The sequence below is a fragment of the Seriola aureovittata genome, chromosome 24 (assembly GCF_021018895.1).
Source record: "Seriola aureovittata isolate HTS-2021-v1 ecotype China chromosome 24, ASM2101889v1, whole genome shotgun sequence".
In the NCBI taxonomy this organism is placed as follows: Eukaryota; Metazoa; Chordata; class Actinopteri; order Carangiformes; family Carangidae; genus Seriola; species Seriola aureovittata.
The window spans coordinates 10,308,572-10,329,754 of record NC_079387.1 but is presented as its reverse complement, the minus strand read 5'-3'; the positions used below and the strand labels follow the sequence as shown (position 1 = coordinate 10,329,754).

Sequence of the window (21,183 nt, the reverse complement as noted above, 5' to 3'; positions counted from 1 at the left end):
TATCCTTATTATATCTTTATTACAGCCACTGCAGCCTGTTTGTAGGGAAATACCACGTCTCATATCCTTTCTACGCTGATGACACGCAGCTGTATAAAGTCAGGCAAAGCATGTGATATTTCAAACAAGAGTTTTTATTACTTAATTCTTTATTACTTTAGAAAAACAATCATTACAAAGAGTCAACAGTGCCATGATTTTAGTAAAACTGTGCTTACACCCTTTAATACAATACAAAACTCTTTTTTAATGGAGCACAATTTCACTTTTCAACTTGTGCAATATTTTATTCTTCAGGTCAGTTTTAATATCCAGACAAGCTTTTTACAGAAGCCCTGAGAAGCAATTGTTCAGTTTTTTAGTTTCGTTTTGTTTTTTTTAAATCTGTGAAAACAACAACCCCCAAATTCTGAGTTTGTTTTGTGTTGTTTGCCTGTCAGGGCTTCTGTAGTTTTTTTCTGACAGAATATATGCAAAACAAAATGTCCCAGACACAGAATGACGTTATGACTTGGACCGCTTTGTACGTACATAGTTTATGCTCAAAATAAGAACTTTTAAAAACTGCATAAGACTGTTTCCTCGACATCTGGAACATTAATGATCAAACCTGAATTTACAATTAAAGTCTTTATCCCCCAAAAATGTTTTTATTCACATGAGACATTTAAATAGGATGTTGGTGGATTTCAGGCAAAGCACCTCTGCAGGAAGTGAGTCATGTGGGTGTAGACGTGCTGATAGGCCGAGTCCCCGAGCCCATGATCCTTGTCCGTGTACCACTGAGGGAAGAATGGCGTCCAAATCATTAAAAATGGACTGGATTCCTTTTTTATTTTCAAGTCACACAACGAAAACATATCTTGTTCTTGTTTTTTTTCAGATGACTCACCATAGCCTCAAAGTCCACCTGCTCGTCCACCAGAGCTTCTGAGATCTCAGCCGCCTGCTGGAAATGCACATTGTCTAAGAAAGAAGAAAAGAAAGGACACAACAACATTGTGGGTATGTCACTTCATGGTATAAGTGTATTAAATATATATGTAGAAAAACCATCAGATAAACGTAAATATATAAACTCACCATCAGCTGTTCCATGGACCAGAAGATACTGCACTGAGTGGAAATTCTTGGCCCTGGCAGTTACTGTTGAGTTCTGCACACAGTCAGATGTGTGTGTATTAGTGACCACAGGCAAAGTCCGGTACAATAACCAGCAGTGACCGTCAGATACGAGAGAGAGCAGCGTTATCACTGAGCGTCAAACTTACGGCGTAGAAGTCGGGGTTCTCTGAAGGCTCCATCATGTAACGCTCGGTGTAGATGGAGTCTGGAACAAACAGACGGGGAAGTTGAAGCGAGCGGACTAGGTCTGCAAATGTTGTCGACATGAAGAACTTATATATTTATTTACCATAATATATCCATTTGGAAACTGGAGCCACCGCCATCCCACATTTGAAAACTCCACTTCCAGATCCCAAGACCATTGATGTTACGTATCCACCATAAGACTGTGGAAGATAAACGGCTCATTACTGAAGCTCATCTCTTTGTCTTAAGTAAAGTTCAAGCACAATGACAGCAAGGTGAAACATTAACTTCCTTTTAGAGCCATTTATTGCCCTCTGAACTATGAAACTACTCACCCAGCCCCAAATAGCAACTCTGTCTTTGTCAATGAAGCCCATTTTGATGAATTGTCTAAAAATCAAAACAAAACAGACAATTATTCAGACGAGGGCAGGAGATAACGAGGATCTAAAGTTGATCAGTGAAGGACTAGTGACGGTCGTCATCACTCAGCGACGTAAGATCCAGTTTTAACGAGCTTCTTTCCCGGGGGAAAAGGCTGAAGCTGTTTTTTCCCTTACTTGGCTGCTGTTATCTGATCTTCCACCTCAAAGGTTCCCAGACGTTTGTAGATCTCATGCATTAACTTGTCGCCCTGGAAACCGCTTCCTCTGCCATCAAAGCTGGCTACGATGATTTTCTCAGTGCTGGCCAGGTAGGTGGCCCAGCTCACCCTGTAGACGTAGTCAGCTTTCTGGCTGCAGGGACCCGCGTACCTGAAAGGTTGGGCAAACTCAGTATCAGTTCATAACCCCTTCACTTTTATAATTCTATTTTATTACTTTATTTTTGTGATCAATTCTTACACATCAATCAGCAGAGGGTACTTCTTAGACTCATCAAAGCCTGGAGGCAGAAACATCTGGTACCAGAGATCTGTCAGAAATACAAAGATCCATGAAGTTTACACCATGTATTCAACAGCACATAGATATTATGGTACTGGAAGTGCAGGATGAGAGTGTGAACTTTTCCTAGGAGGAGATTAATTGTTAATTGTATTGAATTCACTTACTGTAACCACCAATTTTGATGATGCCACGACGCATGGTGGGCATTTTGATGTCGGATATCAGGTCGCTAAAAGCCTTATTGTCCTCCAAAGCTTCCTTCTCTACAAATACAAAAACACAGAAGTGTCATTAGGATAAATTTTTTCTTCCCCTTTGATTTTATTTCAGATTTAATTCCACATTTGTAACTTGCCTGTATTATTCCTGTTATCCATGAGAGAATGGTAAGGAATGCCCGGACCTTTGCAAACAAATGACGTTAGTATTATTTTATCCACAGAGCGGTGAGGTGCGAGAACCGGAGGATAACGTGAACTCACCGCTGCAGCTCATGCGGTAGAAGGAGGCGTCGTGGCTGAAGTAAGCTGAGTTATAGTGACATCTTTCTCCATGTAATGAACAAGTCAGACAAGTGGTTCCTTGTTTGGTCCACCTGATACACAGTGAGTAGTCTCAGGAAATCGTTTTCAGTCAGAGATAATGCCAACAAATAAGCAAAAGTACAGGACAGCTCTTACCTGTAAACATTCCTTCCTCCTGGCCTGTTGCCGTCCTCGTTACTTGAATAGTATCTGTGGAAGAACGTGACATTTTCTCTGATTCTTCATCATAATCATTGGAAATAACAAAATGTACAGAAAAGTCAAATATGTGTGACTGAAATTAAGGAAAAAGTAAGTGTAAAATTATGAAAGTCTAAAATACTATATGTCAAATAAATCTATAATCTAACATATTTTCATTTATGATGCTATTTTATCCAGTGTAAATATCATAAATCTGCAATAAAGTACTGGAAAAGGCAGATAGATATTAGAGAGAATACACACACTAATGCATCATGCATGTCATTATTTCTGCAGGTGTATACAGCTGTTGTTCCAGATGATTCCAACTTACACACTATCTGCAGTGACTTTCACGATGTTAATGACTTCCCAGTCTCCAGTGGTGAGTTGTGTGGCTTTTCCCTGCGTGAAAGAGGCAGAACACAAGGTGTTAGAGTAAAGCAGGTAGGATATGTTCTGCTGAACTAGCCGATGTAATACCAAAGTGACCACGCCACCTACCCCTTCTACATGGTGGATGTGCTTGTAGCCTTTGGGGTCACTCATCAACAGGTAGTAACTGTTCTTGTCTGCAGCGAAAACTGGTTCTGGCGGAGAGAACTGGCAAGAAGAAGAATATTCTAAGTAACTTGATTTTAAAGGAAAAGGCTCAGACAGACATGCTGCTGGAACAGGTGGAAACTGAGCATCTATTGGAGAATATTTTCAGCATCATTTGGTGCTGTAGACAGTATTTCTGGCAGCAGGATACTCTATGTGGAATTCAGTCAAAATACGTACCCGTCCAATCCAGCCTGTGGAACTGGTCAGCTCCAGATTCTGGAAGAAGACAGGCGATCAGTGTTAGCAAAACACCAGCGTCACACACACAAAGAGCAGCGCTTTAGCTAACGTGAGAAATGTCCGAGTGGCAAGGAGACCACACAGGAACCGTGACACTGAGATGTTGCACGAAGCTTAGGCAACGATGTTTTTAAAGTTTCTGCAACATATTCAAAGTAACGCACACAAACGGTGTAATAATTCACAGCATAGTGAGGCGAGAAAAGTCAAAATGTCAGAGTATAGTGAAGCATAAAAACGTCCCCGGCATCAAAATGAAGCTTAGTGAAAGTTCAGTCAGGAAGACGTTCTCATCATTCATGTCTTCACCCAGTTGTTCTCTCTCTCTCTCTCTCTCTCTCTCTCTCTCTCTCTCTCTCTCTCTCTCTCTCTCTCTCTCTCTCTCTCTCTCTCTCTGCTGTCATTATAGCACCATGAAGGATCTGAGAGCCACCTCCACCCCTTCTCCACCTCAACCATGGACGCCAGACCATCTCCAATCAAACCGTCTAAAGAGAGGTTTCCCTCATGAAGACATTCCCGTACTGGAGCTCATCATCATCATCACCACCAGTATCTAGACTCCAGGGGAGGGTTCCTCTCCATGGAGATCCACTTCCTGCCAGAAACCATGTGATGGTTCATGTTGATATCTGTCCCTCAGACAGGCTGCAAACATGCATTTCTGTAATTTTACAGCTAACACCTGGCTGGAGTCCCGCCCCACTCATGCCTTGAAAACGACGGCCCTCGATTCAACTGTAGTTCACGCTTCTGCCCGGGAGTCGGAGGGGAGACTCTTACTCGAGGTTGCACCCTAACTTAGCCTTCTTATTTCATCTGTGCATCGTGTGATCACTGCCGCTCTTGTCTTAATTAAAACCTGACGTGTTCTGCTTTCAGATGTTCACCACGGCGTCTCGAGGAGGTCTGAGATCAGCAGCCGCAGACGGCAGTGACTTTCAGCGCCGGGAGCGGGTGGCGTCACACTACTGGACCAGGTAGGTGGCAGAGTGTGAAACACAATGAAGCTGTCAATGTGGGACTCAGGGGAGCTCAGTCTCCTTCAAGATGATATGGTATTTAGAAATACTCCAGTAACAGCATCTGGGTCTTGGCGAGTAATTCTGTAGATCACAGAGAGAGAGAGAGATGTTGGAGGTGATTTCTGCACCTAACCAATGTTAACGAGCTCAAAAGGTGATAGAAGAACAGCGCAGATATCACCATCCGACATAATGATATGTGTACAACTGGCTTTCTGTGTGAACATCAGTTTGTCTGCGTTACAATGGTCCTTGATGTGAGGGAGAGTTCTTATCATTGGTGGTGAGGAAAGAGCGCTGGAGTCCAGGATTAGAGAGAGAGAGAAGGGCGATGTGTGAAGACACTGTCGGTTCATTAACTGTAAATCCATGATCCTTTGCTGTATTTGTCAGAGCGGTGTCTGAAGGGAGAAGAGAAAAGCCTAGAGCGACAACATGGTGTCAGTGTTGTCTTTACAGCCAGTTTAAGAGAAGGACACTTACTTCTGTGGAAATGCACCGACAGAGGAAGAGAGAGAGAGAGAGCACAATACTGCGTTCCAACTCATCTGTGTATCGTGTAGATCAGATTGGCCATTTCGGCATCAGCCATCAGTCCAGTTGTTTCCAGAAATCAATTTGAAAATGACAGAAATGTTGTGTGATGTGTCGTCAAGGCTGATAAACAACCGACAGATTACAGCTTGAACATGAGGACGGCGGGCGGAGACCTTTCAGTTGTAGGTGACCACGTTTTGACAGTTGTGTCAGTCTGAGGGTCACAACCTGTTAAAGGTATGAACCTGCAGTTTGAGTAAAAATAAATGCCGATGTTCGACCGGCTCGTGTCAGAACTTTAGTACTAATATAACTTTATACATATATATATGTGAGAGATGAGAGAGTTGGTCCTTGGATTGGATTGAAGGATTGAATTAAGTTTTAGTCGGGGTCGGAAAGAGTACCGGAAGTAACTGCACCAAGAGTGACCGGTTGTTCTAGTCTTTGCAGCCCACAGTATCTAAAATGTGGGCGACGGCCTCGGTTGTATGAATTGTTTGCGGATTGTTTCCCCTGTTCTTGTGAACGCGATATTTGGGCAAAACGTTTATGTGCCTTTATTGTGATTTGGTAACGACTTGATGAAAACTGACGGTGAGACTGCGGCGTGTGTGTGCGTTATAAAAAAGCCTCAGTCCTCAGGGAGGACAACGAGGAGTTACTTTGTCGATTAGTGTTATTGATCTCGTATTGGAAGCCAGGACTTGTTGATTTGATGTAAATAAAGAAGCTTGTTTGTGGGAGAAGGTCCTTTGTCTCTGTTTCCTGTCAGTCTGATTGTTTGATGGTGGGAAGATGAACAAAGTGTCAATAGAGGTCTGTAACTCTGCACGTCCTCACAATGAACTTCTTTAACGCTTTGTGACCGGTGTGAGGTGAACTCTGGGATGAGTGGGTGTTGGGGGGGGGGGGTGGAAATGTTTGTTGTGCATTTCATGTATGTCAATGTGTGTGATCACGCATGAGACTGCAGTTGGTAGGAAGTGACAGATGGGACATGGGGAGAGAGAGAGAGAGAGAGAAGTGTTGCTGAGGATGGGAGAGCGAGCTCCCGATAGGTCTGCAGGTGGGACCGAAGGAGGTCGCTGGGCCCTCGACAATGGTTCACTGCTGGAGGTGGATTGTGGGGGAAAGAAAATGTCACATGTTTATTGAGAGAGCTGTGTTGTGTGGTACTTTTAGGTGTGAACAGAGTTTTGAGTTGTTTGCTTGTGTGTTGTTTAGATGAGTCTGTGGCTTTAGTTTAGCAGATTGTCTCTTTTTGTGTCGGTGTGTCTGGGACCAGCGGATGAAGGTGTTGTGTGTTTTTTAGTCAAGAGTTTGTTGTTTATGGCTGTTGTGTTGCTGCTGTGGGCGGATGTACATTGTAATGTGATACTGATGAATTCATTTTTCTGCCTTGATTGTGACGAGTCTCTTGTAGTTTGTTTTCCTGGTGGCGTAGCAATGTGTTTGTGTCTTTACTCAGAACAGAGTCATTTTACAGGGAGGGACTAACTAAACTTTTCTGTTTAGTGCAAAGGAATAGTTGTTGCTGGAAAGTGTTTTGACGTGTGTGTGAGCTGATGTTTGAGTAGCTTGTTTTCAGAGTGATTTGTGTGTTGTCAGCTGGGAGAGTGTCCTCTGTCAAGGTTTCTGACACATTTAGTTATATCTTGTTGTTTCGATTCCCGTAGTCTCTTGTGGGGAGTAAAACACGATGAGCAATTGTACTTCCAATGTGTTGAGGAAAAGTCAGTGTGAGGTTCTTCACATTTGGATGTGCAGCCGTGATAAACAGGATTCTCTGTTGTGACCGTGTCCTGAGGAAAGCAGAGTGTTTTGGCTTTTTTACTGCATGTGCTGTTTAAATCTTTTGTAGCACAGGTGTTGGTTTTCCTGGGAAATGATTTACTTTTAGGCTTTGCTTCAAGAGAGTTTGGGGGGGTGGTGGTGTCATCTGGGACTCTGAGCTTTGAGCAGAGTTCTCAGCTTGTAGTTTTCTACATGGTTTTGTCCTCGCTCTAGGCTTCTCTCGCTTCTAGCAACGTGTGAAATGATCATGACCTCTTAGTCCTGTGGGGGTCACCTGTCTTCTCCTGTGTTTGAACTTGGAGAAGAGACTCGGTTGTAGTTTGTGACTCTTATCTAGAGAAGGACAGAGGAAGGATGTGTGTGTGTTTTCATGCATGGTACAGAGAGGCCAGGATCCACACGTTAGTGATAATCAGTCCTTTTGGTGTCACTTGTCTTGTTTTTACAAACTGGAGATTTTGCCTATGTTCTCCAGTTTCTCGGTGTCCCTCGGTCGATCCTCCGGAGCCGACCCTTTATTCCTCGGTCCGGTTCTGTGTCTGTCTGACTTGCTGAAAACATGGACCGTTTGAGGGAGAACGTCCTTTGTGTCTGTTTCCTGTCAATTTGCTCGTTTGATGGTGGGAAGATTAAGTGTCACTCTCTGGTCTGTTACTCTGCATGTTCTTACAATGAACTTCTTTAATGGTTTATGACCGGTGTGAGGTGAACTCTGGGATGAGTGTGTGGAGAGAAGTGTTGCTGAGGATGTGAGAGCGAGCTCCTGATAGGTCTGCAGGTAGGACTGAAGGAGGTCGCCGGGCCCTCGACAAGGGTTCATTGCAGGAAGTTGGGGAAAGAAAATGTCACATGTTTATTGAGAGACTGTGTTGTGTGGTACTTTTATGTGTGAACAGTTTCATGCAGAGTTTTGAATTGTACCGTAGTAAAATGTGTTTTCAGTAACAGGAGTCCATTACTGCTCTGTGTATTTGTCAGTCAGCAGTTAGTTAATTACAGATTGTCTCTGTTTCTGTCGGTGTGTCTGGGACCGGCTGATGAAGTTGTTGTGTGTGTTTTTGTAGGAGTTAAGAGTTTGTTGTTTATGGCTATGGGTGTGTGGGCAGATTATGACGCCTGCCTTGATTGTGATGATAGTTTGTTTTCCTGGTGGAAAGGTGGATGTGTTCGTGGAGAGCAAAGGCTTTTGTTGTAGAGTCCAAGGGGAAACACAGATGTCAATGAGCTCCAATGATTGTTTGATGTCTTTACTCAGAACAGAGTCATTTTAGAGGGAGTGAGCGATTAATTAATTGTGTTTTGTACTTTTGTGTGTTGTCAGCTGGGAGAGAGAAGAGGAGGAGGCGGATCCAATCAGGAGTCAACGAGGTGCAGCCGTGAGGAGGCTCGGCCGCTGCGACGCGATTGGCCGTTGACAGGTGTGAGCGATCAGCAGTGTGGTACTTGAGCAGTATCGCACCGCTGAAGCGTCAGCCAGCGTCAGCCCGCGTGCAACCCGTGTGTGAAGACCTCCGTGTGTGAAGACCGACGTGGGTAAAGACCTGCGACTCTACCTGCGCGACTCAACCGAGCAGAGGAAACCGACAGAGGCCGGTAATGCCGCTTTTCATTGTCTCTCTCTCTCTCTCTCTCTCTCTCTCTCTCTCTTTTTGCCGCGTGCTTCGTTGCTATCAGCTGTGTAAGATGTCTTTCCCTTCTTCACACAAAGGAAGTTCACCGAGAAGACTCGGCTAAACAGAACCGGAGGAACTCTAAGTGTGACCGGGTTGGAGGCACCGACGGTAAGTTGCTTCTCTCTCGTTGCTCTCAGCCGTGTAGGATGAACATGGGTGAACTTGTTGGGGAAAGATTGTTGAAGTGGCTATAAAATATAAAACTGTATAGAGATGTCATAGTATTTTCAGGCCAGAAAAGTGAAACAAACGACATAGTTTATTAAAATGACATGTGACAACCCTTTCAGGTGCTGGAAGCAGAGCCTGACGCGCCACACCTGAGCCACGTGTGCTACATGACGTCTTCCTCATGGCTCCCGTGCACCTCACAGACCTGATGGCGGTTGTTGCTGCTGTTGTAGTATTTCAGACTATTAAAGTTAAAACTGTTTAATGATTTATGCTAGTGGATATTTAGGTGCTAAGGGCGAGGGGGTCGTTTAAACTATTTACAACCACTGATACAGATCACCCTATGGGCATGGTAATTTATATATTAACTGTCTTCTGTCTTTTTCTGTCCTTTTTGCATGCTGAGCTTCAGGTGACATTTAAGGTCAGAGTCAGACAGGAAGGAGGAAGCCAGCAGAGCCAATCGGAAGACGACAAAACGCCCGTGCACATTTCTTTGTTTGTACTTGTATAAATACACTGGATCAGACTGTGGACTGACCAACACTTGTTATTGGTTAGGAAAAGGCACATCTGATCCAGGATTCTGTAATTGTTCATTGCTTGCTGAAAAGATTCACTAAACAATTTGAACTCAATTCTTTGGTCTTTTGAGTATTTTGAACACTGCACTCACCCTTTTTCTCTAAACAGCAAAAGCTCCTTCACTGCCTTTCTTTAGCTTATTGTATTTCAGTTACTTGTCGCTTTCCATTTCTTAAAGAAATCTTTTGAACGCCCAGCCACTGAGTCAGTCTGTGAAACAGACATACATTTATTTATTTATTTATTTATTTATTTAGTTAGTTAGTTAGTTAGTTAGTTAGTTAGTTAGTTAGTTAGTTAGTTAGTTAGTTAGTTAGTTAGTTAGTAAGTAAGTAAGTAAGTAAGTAAGTTAGTTAGTTAGTTAGTTAGTTAGTTAGTTAGTTAGTTAGTTAGTTAGTAAGTAAGTTAGTAAGTTAGTTAGTTAGTAAGTAAGTAAGTAAGTAAGTAAGTAAGTAAGTAAGTAAGTAAGTAAGTAAGTAAGTAAGTAAGTAAGTAAGTAAGTAAGTCATTAAAAGCCATAGTATAGTTTGGTTCAAAGTATAATTCATATTGATCTTACTACACACTGAGGCAAGTCTTAAAAAGACACCTGCACAGGAATATTAAGGCCAAACCATCAATTTAAGTCCAACAGCTCAAAGTGCTGAAAGCAACTCCCAATGCCAGTGGTGGAATTATTCACGACCACAAGGCGGCAATTTCAAACACTGTGGTTCAGATCAGCTCATTACCAAGTTTGAGACAGTGTGAAGGTTTAAAAGCTCTAGGTTTGCCCAGTAACATCTGCTCTTCACTTCAGTGTCCTGCATGTGAGCAAGACTGACACGTTTCAAAGCTCCTGAAAAAAGCCCAAACCTGGATCTTGAGCTGAGGTTCAGACTGTGACAAACTTCATGTGTTTTGCCTTTTCCTACATTTCCTACCAATGACATCACCAGTTAAGATGTTTCAAAGTCAACACACAAGCTTCAGCATGTGGCGCTAAATGAGCTACCTGTCAATCATCTGCTTGTTTTCCCATTTCAGACTAACAACTCATTGACTGTTACTTTGACACGACCTCCAGGTGAATGAGGCATTTCTTTAGTGATATATCATTTAAATCAAGTTACCCAAATGTTTGTAGCGTGTTCTCCCGTCCACGCTACCTCCAGGCCCAGGTGAAAGGTCAGACTGTCAAACAGGAAGTGGGTGAATCCAATTTGACTTGATTTATACAACCTGGGTCGTACTAAGTGGGGCACAGAACAGAGGGGTGTTTGGCTGCTGCCCAAAACACCAGTTGTACAGGTTGTATGTTGAAATCTCTTTTTTTAATAAGACTTACAAGTCTTGACAAAGATGCTTCTTTGATCCAGTGGCTTAAAGACTTAGACTTTACACACTCGGAGGTTGCCAGTTCAAATCTTATCTCATCTTACTAGTTTCCAGGACCAACACACAGACGCTCTTCAGTGTATTAAACATCAAAAAAAGCCCTCATTTAGTAAGTTACTGGTGCAGTATTTGACTTTTATTTTAAGGAGGTGTTGACAGGATGGTAACATGTCTACATAGGCAGGCGCACACACACACACACACACACACACATACACACTAAATGAACTTGCACCATGTGACTGAGACCCTAATGTCTCCTGTGATATATTGTTTGTTGGTTGATGACATGTTTTTACCTCGACAGGATCCCACCTGGATCCACTCAAGCTGTAGATCTGAAGGATGAGGTGGTTTTGAACTCTCTTCAGCCACTGGACAGCAATACGGGTGTCTGTCACCCAAGTGACGGTGGCCAAGTAGTGCTCACTGAGGGCAAGAAAGAAAAGACAGATCAGTCCCCTTATCCTTTAGCTGCTGTTCTCACACATCACATGACCACAGTGTATTCATTAAGCCGTCTGGGAACATATCAGCAAGGACAGCGCTATGTATGAGAACGCAGCTGCAGACTGTCCCGTCACAACTGCAGCAGAATAAAACTCCCTTGTTTATGCAGCTTAATCACAGTCATTTCCACCACATGACACTGTTTATCTCTCACTTACTTTGTTTAATAAATCCACATAATAAAAGCTGTTACGTTACCTTGTGCTGAATGAGGCTGGAACAAGGACCTCGGTGATTTCTGTCACGTTGTCAGTGTTCACAACAAACAGTTTCACAACCGGGTTGGGAGTACCTGGCTGCACCACACAACAACGTCAAACACACCAGAAGATAATAATAATAATAATAATAATAACAAGTCTGAACCCAGAGCACGTGGGCCATCGGTATAAACAACACAATGATCCCAGAACAAGCTCGTTAGAGTGAAACAAGCTGTGTGTGTGTGTGTGTGTGTGTGTGTGTGTGTGTGTGTGTGTGTGTGTGTGTGTGTGTGTGTGTGTGTGTGTGTGTGTGTGTGTGTGTGTGCGTTTTGATGTCTCACCTTTGGATATGCGATGGAAACAGTGCTGGGGTACTGCTTCTCGCCGTACCAGGTGTACTCTATGTTGTGGACCTCCGTGTCGTTGAACTCAGCGTAAGCCACATGCTTCCCTCCAGGCGACCACCACAGGCCCTGATTGGTTGAGAACATCTCCTCTGGAAGGGGGGGGGGGGGGGGGGGGGGGGGGGGGGGGGGGAGTGTGCAGCTGATTTAGTTTATTAGAAAATAAATAAATAAATAAATAAATAAATAAATAAAACATGCATGTGCTCATGATTGTGGTTAGTTTGCAGCTGGAGATCTCCATCTCTCTAACAACAAAAGCTTTTTCACAGTGAAATTCTGGAGAAACGACGACATCACAAAAGCATCGCTAAGATTTCTCACCTGGCTCACACTTTGTTTGCTTCAACAACACTGATGCAAATGTCACTATTTTGTAGTTGCTTCCCTTGAATGTTTGTACTTCCTGCCTCTGTCCCGTTTGCCTCACCTGTGTTCAATCACCCTCTCCTCCCAGGTGTTTGTTCTCTCTCTCTCTCTCTCTCTCTCTCTCTCTCTCTCTCTCTCTCTCTTCTCTCTCTCTCTCTCTCTCCTCTCTCTCTCTCTCTCTCTCTCTCTCTCTCTCTCTCTCTCTCTCTCTCTCTCTCTCTCTCTCTCTCTCTCTCTCTCTCTCTCTCTCTCTCTCTCTCTCTCTCTCTCTCTCTCTCCTCTCTCTCTCTCTCTCTCTCTCTCTCTCTCTCTCTCTCAGCTCTGCAGAGCTTTCTCCTGGTCACCCTCTGGAGAGACCCAGTCTTCGCCATCAGCCTCCAGAACCAGAACTAACCCTAAAAAATTAATGACACCCTCATAGTTTCACACGTGCCGCTCACCCTCATACACCCAGTCTGGGATCCCATTTAAAAGCCAGTTGTCCTCTCCGTTGAACGTCACCTGCTGTCGTGCAGACCCGGGGCTCGTCTTTATGTACACATTATTCCCCCAAACAAAGGCCTGGAAATGCAAACACACACACACACACACACACACACACACACACACACACACACACACACACACACACACACACACACACACACACACACACAAGTTCAGAAAGGCTTTGTGTCCTGAAGCCTCGTCTATCACCCGCTTCAAAGCAGAAAATGTCACTCAGAGTTATGTGCACACACAAGCTTGTCCACAGCCTCACCAGTTTGTGTCCTTGGGGGGCCCAGGCGAAGTACTGGACTTCATCAGGAATGTCAGAGGGCGTGAAAAATGTCCTGCAAACAAATTGAAGAAAAGACGTCAGGGATTTGCACTTCACTTCTTCAGCTGCAACCAGCTCCAAAACATCTTATTTTGAAAGGGATATAGTGAAATAGGCAGATAATGTTTAACTGTGCATCAACTTTTTATGAGAGTAGAGAAAGAAAATAAAGACATTAAGATTCATTGTTGGGAACTTACTCTAACAACCGGTCATACAGTGAATATGAAGCTGTAAACGAATGTCTCCACAGCTAACGGGGCAAAAACAAAACAAGCCATCACTCAGCAGCTTTAAAACTTTCATCAGATCAACGTGAATAAAAGGCCGAACGTACCTTGGAGTGGTTGCTCATGAACGCAACATATTTGTGGTCTGCAGACAGCTGGTAGTCGTACGCGTTCTTCTCGTTCTGTGTTGGAGGACAAGCACAAACTTTTCACATGGAGTTTTCATGCTGTTGTCATGTGGTTTATAATGTTTACACAGAAGAAAGACAGATGTGTGTGTGTGTGGGGGGGGGGGGGGGGGGGGGGGGGGGCGCGACGACTTACAAACTTGTATTTGCTCAAGAACTCCTCGGACTTTCCTGTGAGCACGTCGTGGAGGTAGACGGAGCCTTCAGACTTACGGAGATACTCATTATCTGTAGTGGATGATCAGCAAAGGGAAATGCAGAGCAGTGACTGCTTTGTTGTGACATCACAAAGTTAAGGCTGTGTGCATTTCTCTGTGGACTGAGGCTCTGATACTTTCACAGCTAGACCTGATCTATAATCACACTACACATGGACACAGACCTTTACACTGGATCAAACCACTGTGACTGTTTGTGAGTGGTCAACGCCACCATCCATTCACACGTCACAAGGAGAGAACTGAACCTTGCCAAAAAAAGTCATATTATAGTAGGGCATAAAAATGGCAAAAAACGTCACAGTATACTAAGGCATAAAATGGCAAAAAACGTCACAGTATACTAAGGCATAAAATGGCAAAAAACGTCACAGTATACTAAGGCATAAAAATGGCAAAAAACGACACAGTATACTAAGGCATAAAATGGCAAAAAACGTCACAGTATACTAAGGCATAAAAATGGCAAAAAACGACACAGTATACTAAGGCATAAAATGGCAAAAAACGTCACAGTATACTAAGGCATAAAATGGCAAAAAACGTCACAGTATACTAAGGCATAAAATGGCAAAAAACGTCACAGTATACTAAGGCATAAAAATGGCAAAAAACGACACAGTATACTAAGGCATAAAAATGGCAAAAAACGTCACAGTATACTAAGGCATAAAAATGGCAAAAAACGTCACAGTATACTAAGGCATAAAAATGACAAAAAACGTCATAGTATTGTAGAGCATAAAAATGGCAAAAAACGTCACAGTATAATAAGGCATAAAAATGGCAAAAAACGTCACAGTATACTAAGGCATAAAAATGGCAAAAAACGTCACAGTATACTAAGGCATAAAAATGGCAAAAAACGTCACAGTATACTAAGGCATAAAAATGGCAAAAAACGTCACAGTATACTAAGGCATAAAAATGACAAAAAACGTCATAGTATTGTAGAGCATAAAAATGGCAAAAAACGTCACAGTATACTAAGGCATAAAAATGGCAAAAAACGTCACAGTATACTAAGGCATAAAAATGGCAAAAAACGTCACAGTATACTAAGGCATAAAAATGGCAAAAAACGTCACAGTATACTAAGGCATAAAAATGGCAAAAAACGTCACAGTATACTAAGGCATAAAAATGGCAAAAAACGTCACAGTATACTAAGGCATAAAATGGCAAAAAACGTCATAGTATTGTATGGCCTAAAATTTCAAAAAACGTCATAGTATACTAAGGCATAAAATGGCAAAAAACGTCATAGTATACTAAGGCATAAAATGGCAAAAAACGTCATAGTATAGTAGAGCATAAAAATGGCAAAAAACGTCACAGTATACTAAGGCATAAAATGGCAAAAAACGTCACAGTATACTAAGGCATAAAATGGCAAAAAACGTCATAGTATACTAAGGCATAAAATGCCAAAAAAAGTCATATTATAGTAGAGCATAAAAATGGCAAAAAACGTCATAGTATAGTAAGGCAAAATTTCCCTGGAATTTTCTAGTATATTAATTCTTATGCAAATGTGGTGATATATCTTTACATATAACAACCTCAAAGTCCACAGAGGCAGCGCTGTTGTTAAACTGCCTGATAAAATATGGATTTATGATGTACCCAGCTTCCCCTTCAGGCACACTGGCAGCAACGAGTAATATATTAGATTATAAAAGTGAGACCGAATTTGTATCTTCCAAAATGAATTATATTCCAAACATTAAAGCCAGCGGTTAATCACCAAAGGGCTTTTACTAATTATCCATTAACTAATCATCAAATAAAAACACATAGTGGCTTGATCGTGTCTTAAAGCAGCAGGGATTCATTATACATCATGAGTCTAGATTTACTTAACCATGTCTCCCTCTTATCACGATGGTAAAGCAGTTAAATATTGTTGCATCAACACATGCACGTACAGGACACTGGAATGAGGGGATTAATCCGAGTCAATCAGTAACCACAACAAAGCCCAGTGTCGCAGTTGATAGATAATAAAGCCTCAGTGACGCATTTACGGTTCAGACACTAGTACACACACACACATGGCTGCAATACATGTCATCACACTCCACCCTCCTATCACTCCTCTTTACAGGTTTAAATATCTGTGATGATGATGATGATGATGATGAAGCGCCTCCTCACCTGAGATCCACATCAGGCTGTAGGACTTTGGTTTCAGGGAACTGTTGAAGACGTCCTCCAGGGTGAAAGCTCTGTGGTTCTTGTTCCCCCCCTGCTCGTCTGGAAACACGTGTTGGAGAGGAAGTTAGAAGCTGGCAGGGACTCAGAGGTCATAGGTCACAGATATCATATCATATCATATCCACGCATCATTATAAAAGAAGAGAGGTGCAGTAAAGGCTGGAACAGATAATGACAGCTGGATTACATCTTGTTTGGGAGCAATAATAATAATCATCACAGTGTGTTTGAGGCTATTTAAAGCCACATGAGTGTGTGTCAGAAAAAAACTTATATATATATGTCATATGTTTATATGTGATTTTGTATGATCTTTTATATTTACATATATAATATCAACATGTGTTGACAGGCTTTGGGATGGATACACTTATATTTATGTAACATGTCTTCCATATAAACACACAAGTCAACATATGAAATAGATCCATGTGTAACTTTACATACATAGGCTAAATATAGATATGCATATGTAGATATATTACATCACAGCTGGACTGGTTCACTGTGGTGGCTTTTAACAACTAATTACTCAAAACCGGATCGCGCATAATGACGCGTGCGTAATGTACATGACTTTCTGTCGGAAGTGTGTGACGGTGCGTCGGACCAGAGCGGATGAGTTTAATGTCAACACGTGGATCGTTTAAAAGCGAAAGACTCACCTTTCAGGTATATGGCCGTGGGCACCGCGATCAAAATGACGACGACCGCCACTCCAAAAACTCCGAGGAGCAGCTTCCCGACGGAAACCTGAACACACACACAACAGTCACAAGCCGCTGCACAAAAGCTCCAACACAACAGCGACATGTGAGACATTTACAAAAGCACCAACCAACCAACCATTGTTTTTCCTTTCTCTGTTTGTCTGATGCAGTTCACCGGTCACCGCGGCTCCGTGGATCCGCTCCGCTCCGCTGCGCGCACGGACAACTCTAAACTTCAGTCCGGCTGCGCGGTTAAATATTATCTCCAGTGAAGTTTCAAAGGTGGGACAATAAAAGCTCAGCGCAGTAAAAGTTCATCAACTTTTCACGGTGCTCCGGTGTTTTGAGGAAGTGAACAGGCTGCTGCTGCTGCCCCCCCCCCCCCCCACACACACACCCGTTATTCAAAACTATCATTCATCCATGTTCGAGGCGCTGCCACTGTGTGCACGTGCACATGTGCATTAAGTGTTGGTATTCAAGGCTGCAACACAAAAAACAGTCCCCATATGCAAATGTAATACATGTATATATATATTGAATTTCCACATATATGCACATACAGTTACAGCATGATGAGTCCACCCCCCCCCCTCCCAACGTACAGAAATGTTTTTCCTACATGATCAAAGGCTTCACGAGAAGCTGACAGCAATGAAATGTATTAAACATAATGATATAACAACAGAGAGAGATCTGTCATCAATATCTGGGCTGCAAAGATGATCACATCCTTGTAATATTTCACTACTTAGTAATTTTAACAACCACACTGACCATCAAGTTGACAACATGTTGTCCCGTGGATCCTGCTCCACCCCTGGGGGGTGACCTCCTCGAGAGCCTTGATGTTTTTTTTGGGGGGGGGGGGGGGGGGGCACTTGTCTCCTCACAGCTGTTCAGTAGTGGTTGAGGTCTGGTGACATACTTGGCCACCGCACTTCAGTGCTGGAGCCATGCACTTCTCCTCCTGCAGCCCTGTGTACATCTCAGATGCCATCAGATCCAACTAGATTGACTTCTAGACCCCCCCCCCCCCCCCCCCCCCCCCCCCGCGCGCCACTTTAATTGCCAAACATTCACACCTGTTAGAGTCGGAGTCACCAGGTGAGTCCGGAGCCCTTAACAAGCGCCGAATCTTATCAAGTCTAATTTTGAAACTTCCAGGAGCGTTTACTTTCACCATTTTGACAAGAAAATCATATTTTCCCGTTTAGTACCGACATGTTTCACTAACTGATTACATCATATAGGACCCCAGATCTGTGTTTGGTAGAACTCATTCCTGCTGTTTACTGTATAAAATAAAAAGACTCTCACACTAAAAAACATATCCATCCCAAAGCCTGTCAGTACATGTTCATATTAGAAACAGCAGGTTAAAGTCCCAGAATGGGAAGATTAACATGTTTGAAATTAAAAAAAGACACTAACAATAAAACATAAAGAATATTTCTATGCATGTTATTAATTAAATTCCTATGTGATCCCCTATATCTTCATATATCAAGTCTCTTCACACTCACTGTTTATCTGTAATAAGTGCAGCGACTCTGTCACAGTGACATGAGTGAACGCCTCAGCTCTCTCTCTCTCTCTCTCTCTCTCTCTCTCTCTCTCTCTCTCTCTCTCTCTCTCTCTCTCTCTCACACAGGTGTCATTAATGGCGCTCAGGTATGAGCGGCCCGCCTCACGTGACTTAACATAACTGCTGTGAAGCTGGGACGAAGCCTAATAAACCAACCGTCGTAAATTCCATACAGCGCGTATTTACACAATCACTGTTATCCTCCCTGTTCCTGAAGGCAGCGTGAGAACTGCGTCACTGACACTGACGCACAAAGTTTTTCTGACGTGAAAACTTTCAAATAAATGTAATTTTTTTTTTTTACATTTTATTTGGGCAGCATCACGCGCTCTTCAGACCCTGAAATAAACATGTGTTTTAGTGCGTGTTTCACAGACTGTGGACGCGCTGAGCAGCCGCAGTAAAAGCTAAAAGCCCGTTAAAAGCTTAACAAATACAAAGCTGTGCCTTTATGAGGAATAGAGCTCGTATCGTGCACTTGTTCCTCTCACACCGGACATCCTCTGCAAACAAATACAGACTGTGGATTTCTTCCCTAATGCAGCGCGGCTTGTTTGAAGAGCGTCACTTCACAGACGCCTCCATTTGTCCGACACTAAATGCACCTAAAACCGTTTATAGGTGTCACTTTAAACACACCTGCGCCTGATGGGAGGGACGCAGTGTCGGAGGCACAAAGGGAGAAAACAGCACAACATGCAGGAGGCGGAGGGAAATCATTTCTAACTCTATTACACTGTGACATTATGAATCAATATTTTTATACTTACTACTTAAATGTAAGATTCAGACACGACAACATGCTACAAAACAACAACAGAATACAGAAGCACTGCAAGTTGCACAGAACACAACAAAAACCAGTTGTCTCACATGTGTTGGACACACCCGGACACACTATTTGTTAGCACGGTCTGTGGCCAAATAAAAGTGTAAACTGTGAGTCTGTGGCTGGACACAACACAGGTTGTGAAGTCTCCTAACAAAGACCAACACTTTTGTTAAATGAGGCAGGAAACTTCGTTGAACTGAGGTTTAACGTCAAAGCTTCAGTGTCCGATGGTGTTTTTATCCTGCAAGCCATGCCGGGTATTTGCACTTGACAATCTGTGACTGCGTCCAGCTTCTCTTTAAGAGAAGTCTGCAGTGTTTATCCGCTGGGATAAACAGAGACGCCGGGTTTCTGATTCCAGCAGATGTGATGTATGCGTTAGTGTTATAATGGCGTTCTTGGCTGGAGGTTAAATGGCGTTTGGAGTTATGAACTGAGGGATTCACTGGTGTTGGAAATGGGTCAGTGACGCCTCCATTAACAACCTTATGTGTGTGTATCTGCTCAATGTAGCAGCAGCAGCTGACCTCCGACTTGTTTTCACATCTGCAAAACTCTGCACGACTATTACTGCTGCTATTGTTCACATTCACACATTTTGATACCAAGTGCAGTTCTGTGCTGCTTTATTCTTCTACTTCACTACATTTTAGAGCAACAGTGTGTAAGCAGCATTTTACTGTTGTACACAACATAACACTACAGCTGCTTCCACAATGGTCAGTGTGAACTGCTGCTGACTGCAGGGGTGGAGCGTTAAAAGTCTGCTGCCAAGTTGTTCTGCTCCCCTCAGTATCAGCGTGCACAGATGTTCTGCTGTATTTCTATTTAAATGAATGTCAACCTCAACATTTCAAGACTAGTTTACTTCAGCCTTTTGACACATAAAGCAATGTTTTATGAAAACATCTGGCGTGATGTATCCCCGGATAACAAGATAAATCCGGCCCATACTTGGCCCACATGCTTGTTTTCTTCTGGCTCAGTGTACAACCGAATCTGGCCCGTACACAACATGACTTTAAGATGCTACCTGCACATCTGGACCACAATCTTCCTGCTGTCAATCCCCCAGCTCACTTTAAACTGATGGGCCGGCAACCACCTCAGTCCAACCCTCACAGGGCCGTCGGAACCGGGCTCTTCCCTCTACCATGACCGAGCATCCTCAAGCTAAACCCTCAACAACAGAAATGAAGCCGCGGAAACTGAACCACCAGAAAAAGGTAAAGGAAAAACAACAAGCAGACCATGAGTCGGGGTGATAATGTATAGTTCAGACTATTTTCTACATTACTTAAATTCAATAAACGCACCATTTCTTCCTCATCACTGTCTGTGGTTTTCACAGGTGAGTTATTTTTACCCCCACCTTCAGGTGACTGATACAGTTCAGGTGTGCAGTAGCTTAGAGTAACTTACCAAGTCCACAGCCTCACCTGTGTCGGTACGCTCGTCAATTCCGATGTCACACTGCAGATGATGCAAACTTTTAGTGCCACAGAAAAGTATAAATTCAGAGCAAACGTACAATACAAGCGGCAAACCGCCGTGTTCATGCATCGAGTTTGGCTTAATGGACGTCGCCATCTTGTTTTTTTTTGGAGCCAGAGGAAACCAAATCTGGATGAGAGGGTGGAGCTGACCTTTGTCCCCGAGGACAACAGGTACGCCCACCTGCACCGGAAACCTGTCAGCAACAGGCTCCTCCTGACTGAGCCGTTGCTAAGATGCTGCTAACACGGTTAGCTTTCACCATTCGAGGTAAACCTGTACCTTCATTCACAAAGTGTATTTTATTTTTAATTTGTCAGTTAAAGTTGATTGTAAATTGCACACATTATTTAATTAATGCATTTATGACATTCTTTTGTAAACGTCTCCAGTGGTGTAAATTGTTGACATTAATGCAGTGGAGCATGTCTGGTATGAATTTTAACATAACCAT

At 43.0% G+C, this 21,183-nt stretch overlaps 2 protein-coding genes across 13 annotated transcripts in view; one reads left to right on the top strand and one right to left on the bottom strand.

Annotated features, from left to right (window-relative positions):
- LOC130165354 (sodium-driven chloride bicarbonate exchanger-like) overlaps positions 1-9,622 on the top strand; it is a 55,271-nt gene extending 45,649 nt beyond the window's left edge. For 5 of the 8 annotated variants that reach the window (XM_056370570.1, XM_056370565.1, XM_056370564.1 and 2 more), the window contains 8 exons: positions 884-1,005; positions 2,647-2,726; positions 3,230-3,317; positions 4,188-4,566; positions 4,661-4,758; positions 8,459-8,730; positions 8,846-8,918; positions 9,101-9,622. The gene's annotated coding sequence lies outside the window, so the exon portion shown is untranslated. Of the gene's footprint in view, positions 1-883; positions 1,006-2,646; positions 2,727-3,229; positions 3,318-3,510; positions 3,560-4,187; positions 4,567-4,660; positions 4,759-8,458; positions 8,731-8,845; positions 8,919-9,100 lie in introns of all 8 variants that reach the window. The other 3 variants (XM_056370568.1, XM_056370567.1, XM_056370569.1) reach the window with 3 other exon arrangements.
- On the bottom strand, positions 114-20,830 carry LOC130165355 (dipeptidyl peptidase 4-like). 5 transcript variants are annotated; one of them, XM_056370575.1, is made up of 26 exons: positions 20,658-20,830; positions 16,771-16,858; positions 16,046-16,144; positions 13,807-13,898; positions 13,590-13,664; positions 13,453-13,505; positions 13,193-13,265; positions 12,873-12,993; positions 12,001-12,155; positions 11,655-11,752; positions 11,246-11,375; positions 3,716-3,754; positions 3,437-3,535; positions 3,267-3,337; positions 2,885-2,938; positions 2,687-2,799; positions 2,560-2,607; positions 2,369-2,467; positions 2,160-2,229; positions 1,875-2,069; positions 1,650-1,704; positions 1,415-1,514; positions 1,272-1,330; positions 1,084-1,156; positions 893-966; positions 114-782 (listed from the first exon to the last, which is right to left on the bottom strand). In XM_056370575.1, exons 1-26 carry the CDS (start codon positions 20,823-20,825, stop codon positions 690-692), a joined length of 2,394 nt encoding a protein of 797 aa, XP_056226550.1. In that variant the 5' UTR covers positions 20,826-20,830; the 3' UTR covers positions 114-689. The 5 variants fall into 5 exon arrangements, with proteins under 5 accessions (XP_056226550.1, XP_056226548.1, XP_056226549.1 ...); XM_056370573.1 differs by having other exon boundaries at positions 3,267-3,535; XM_056370574.1 differs by having other exon boundaries at positions 3,267-3,535; positions 20,675-20,830.
- Positions 20,831-21,183: the final 353 nt, after the last annotated feature.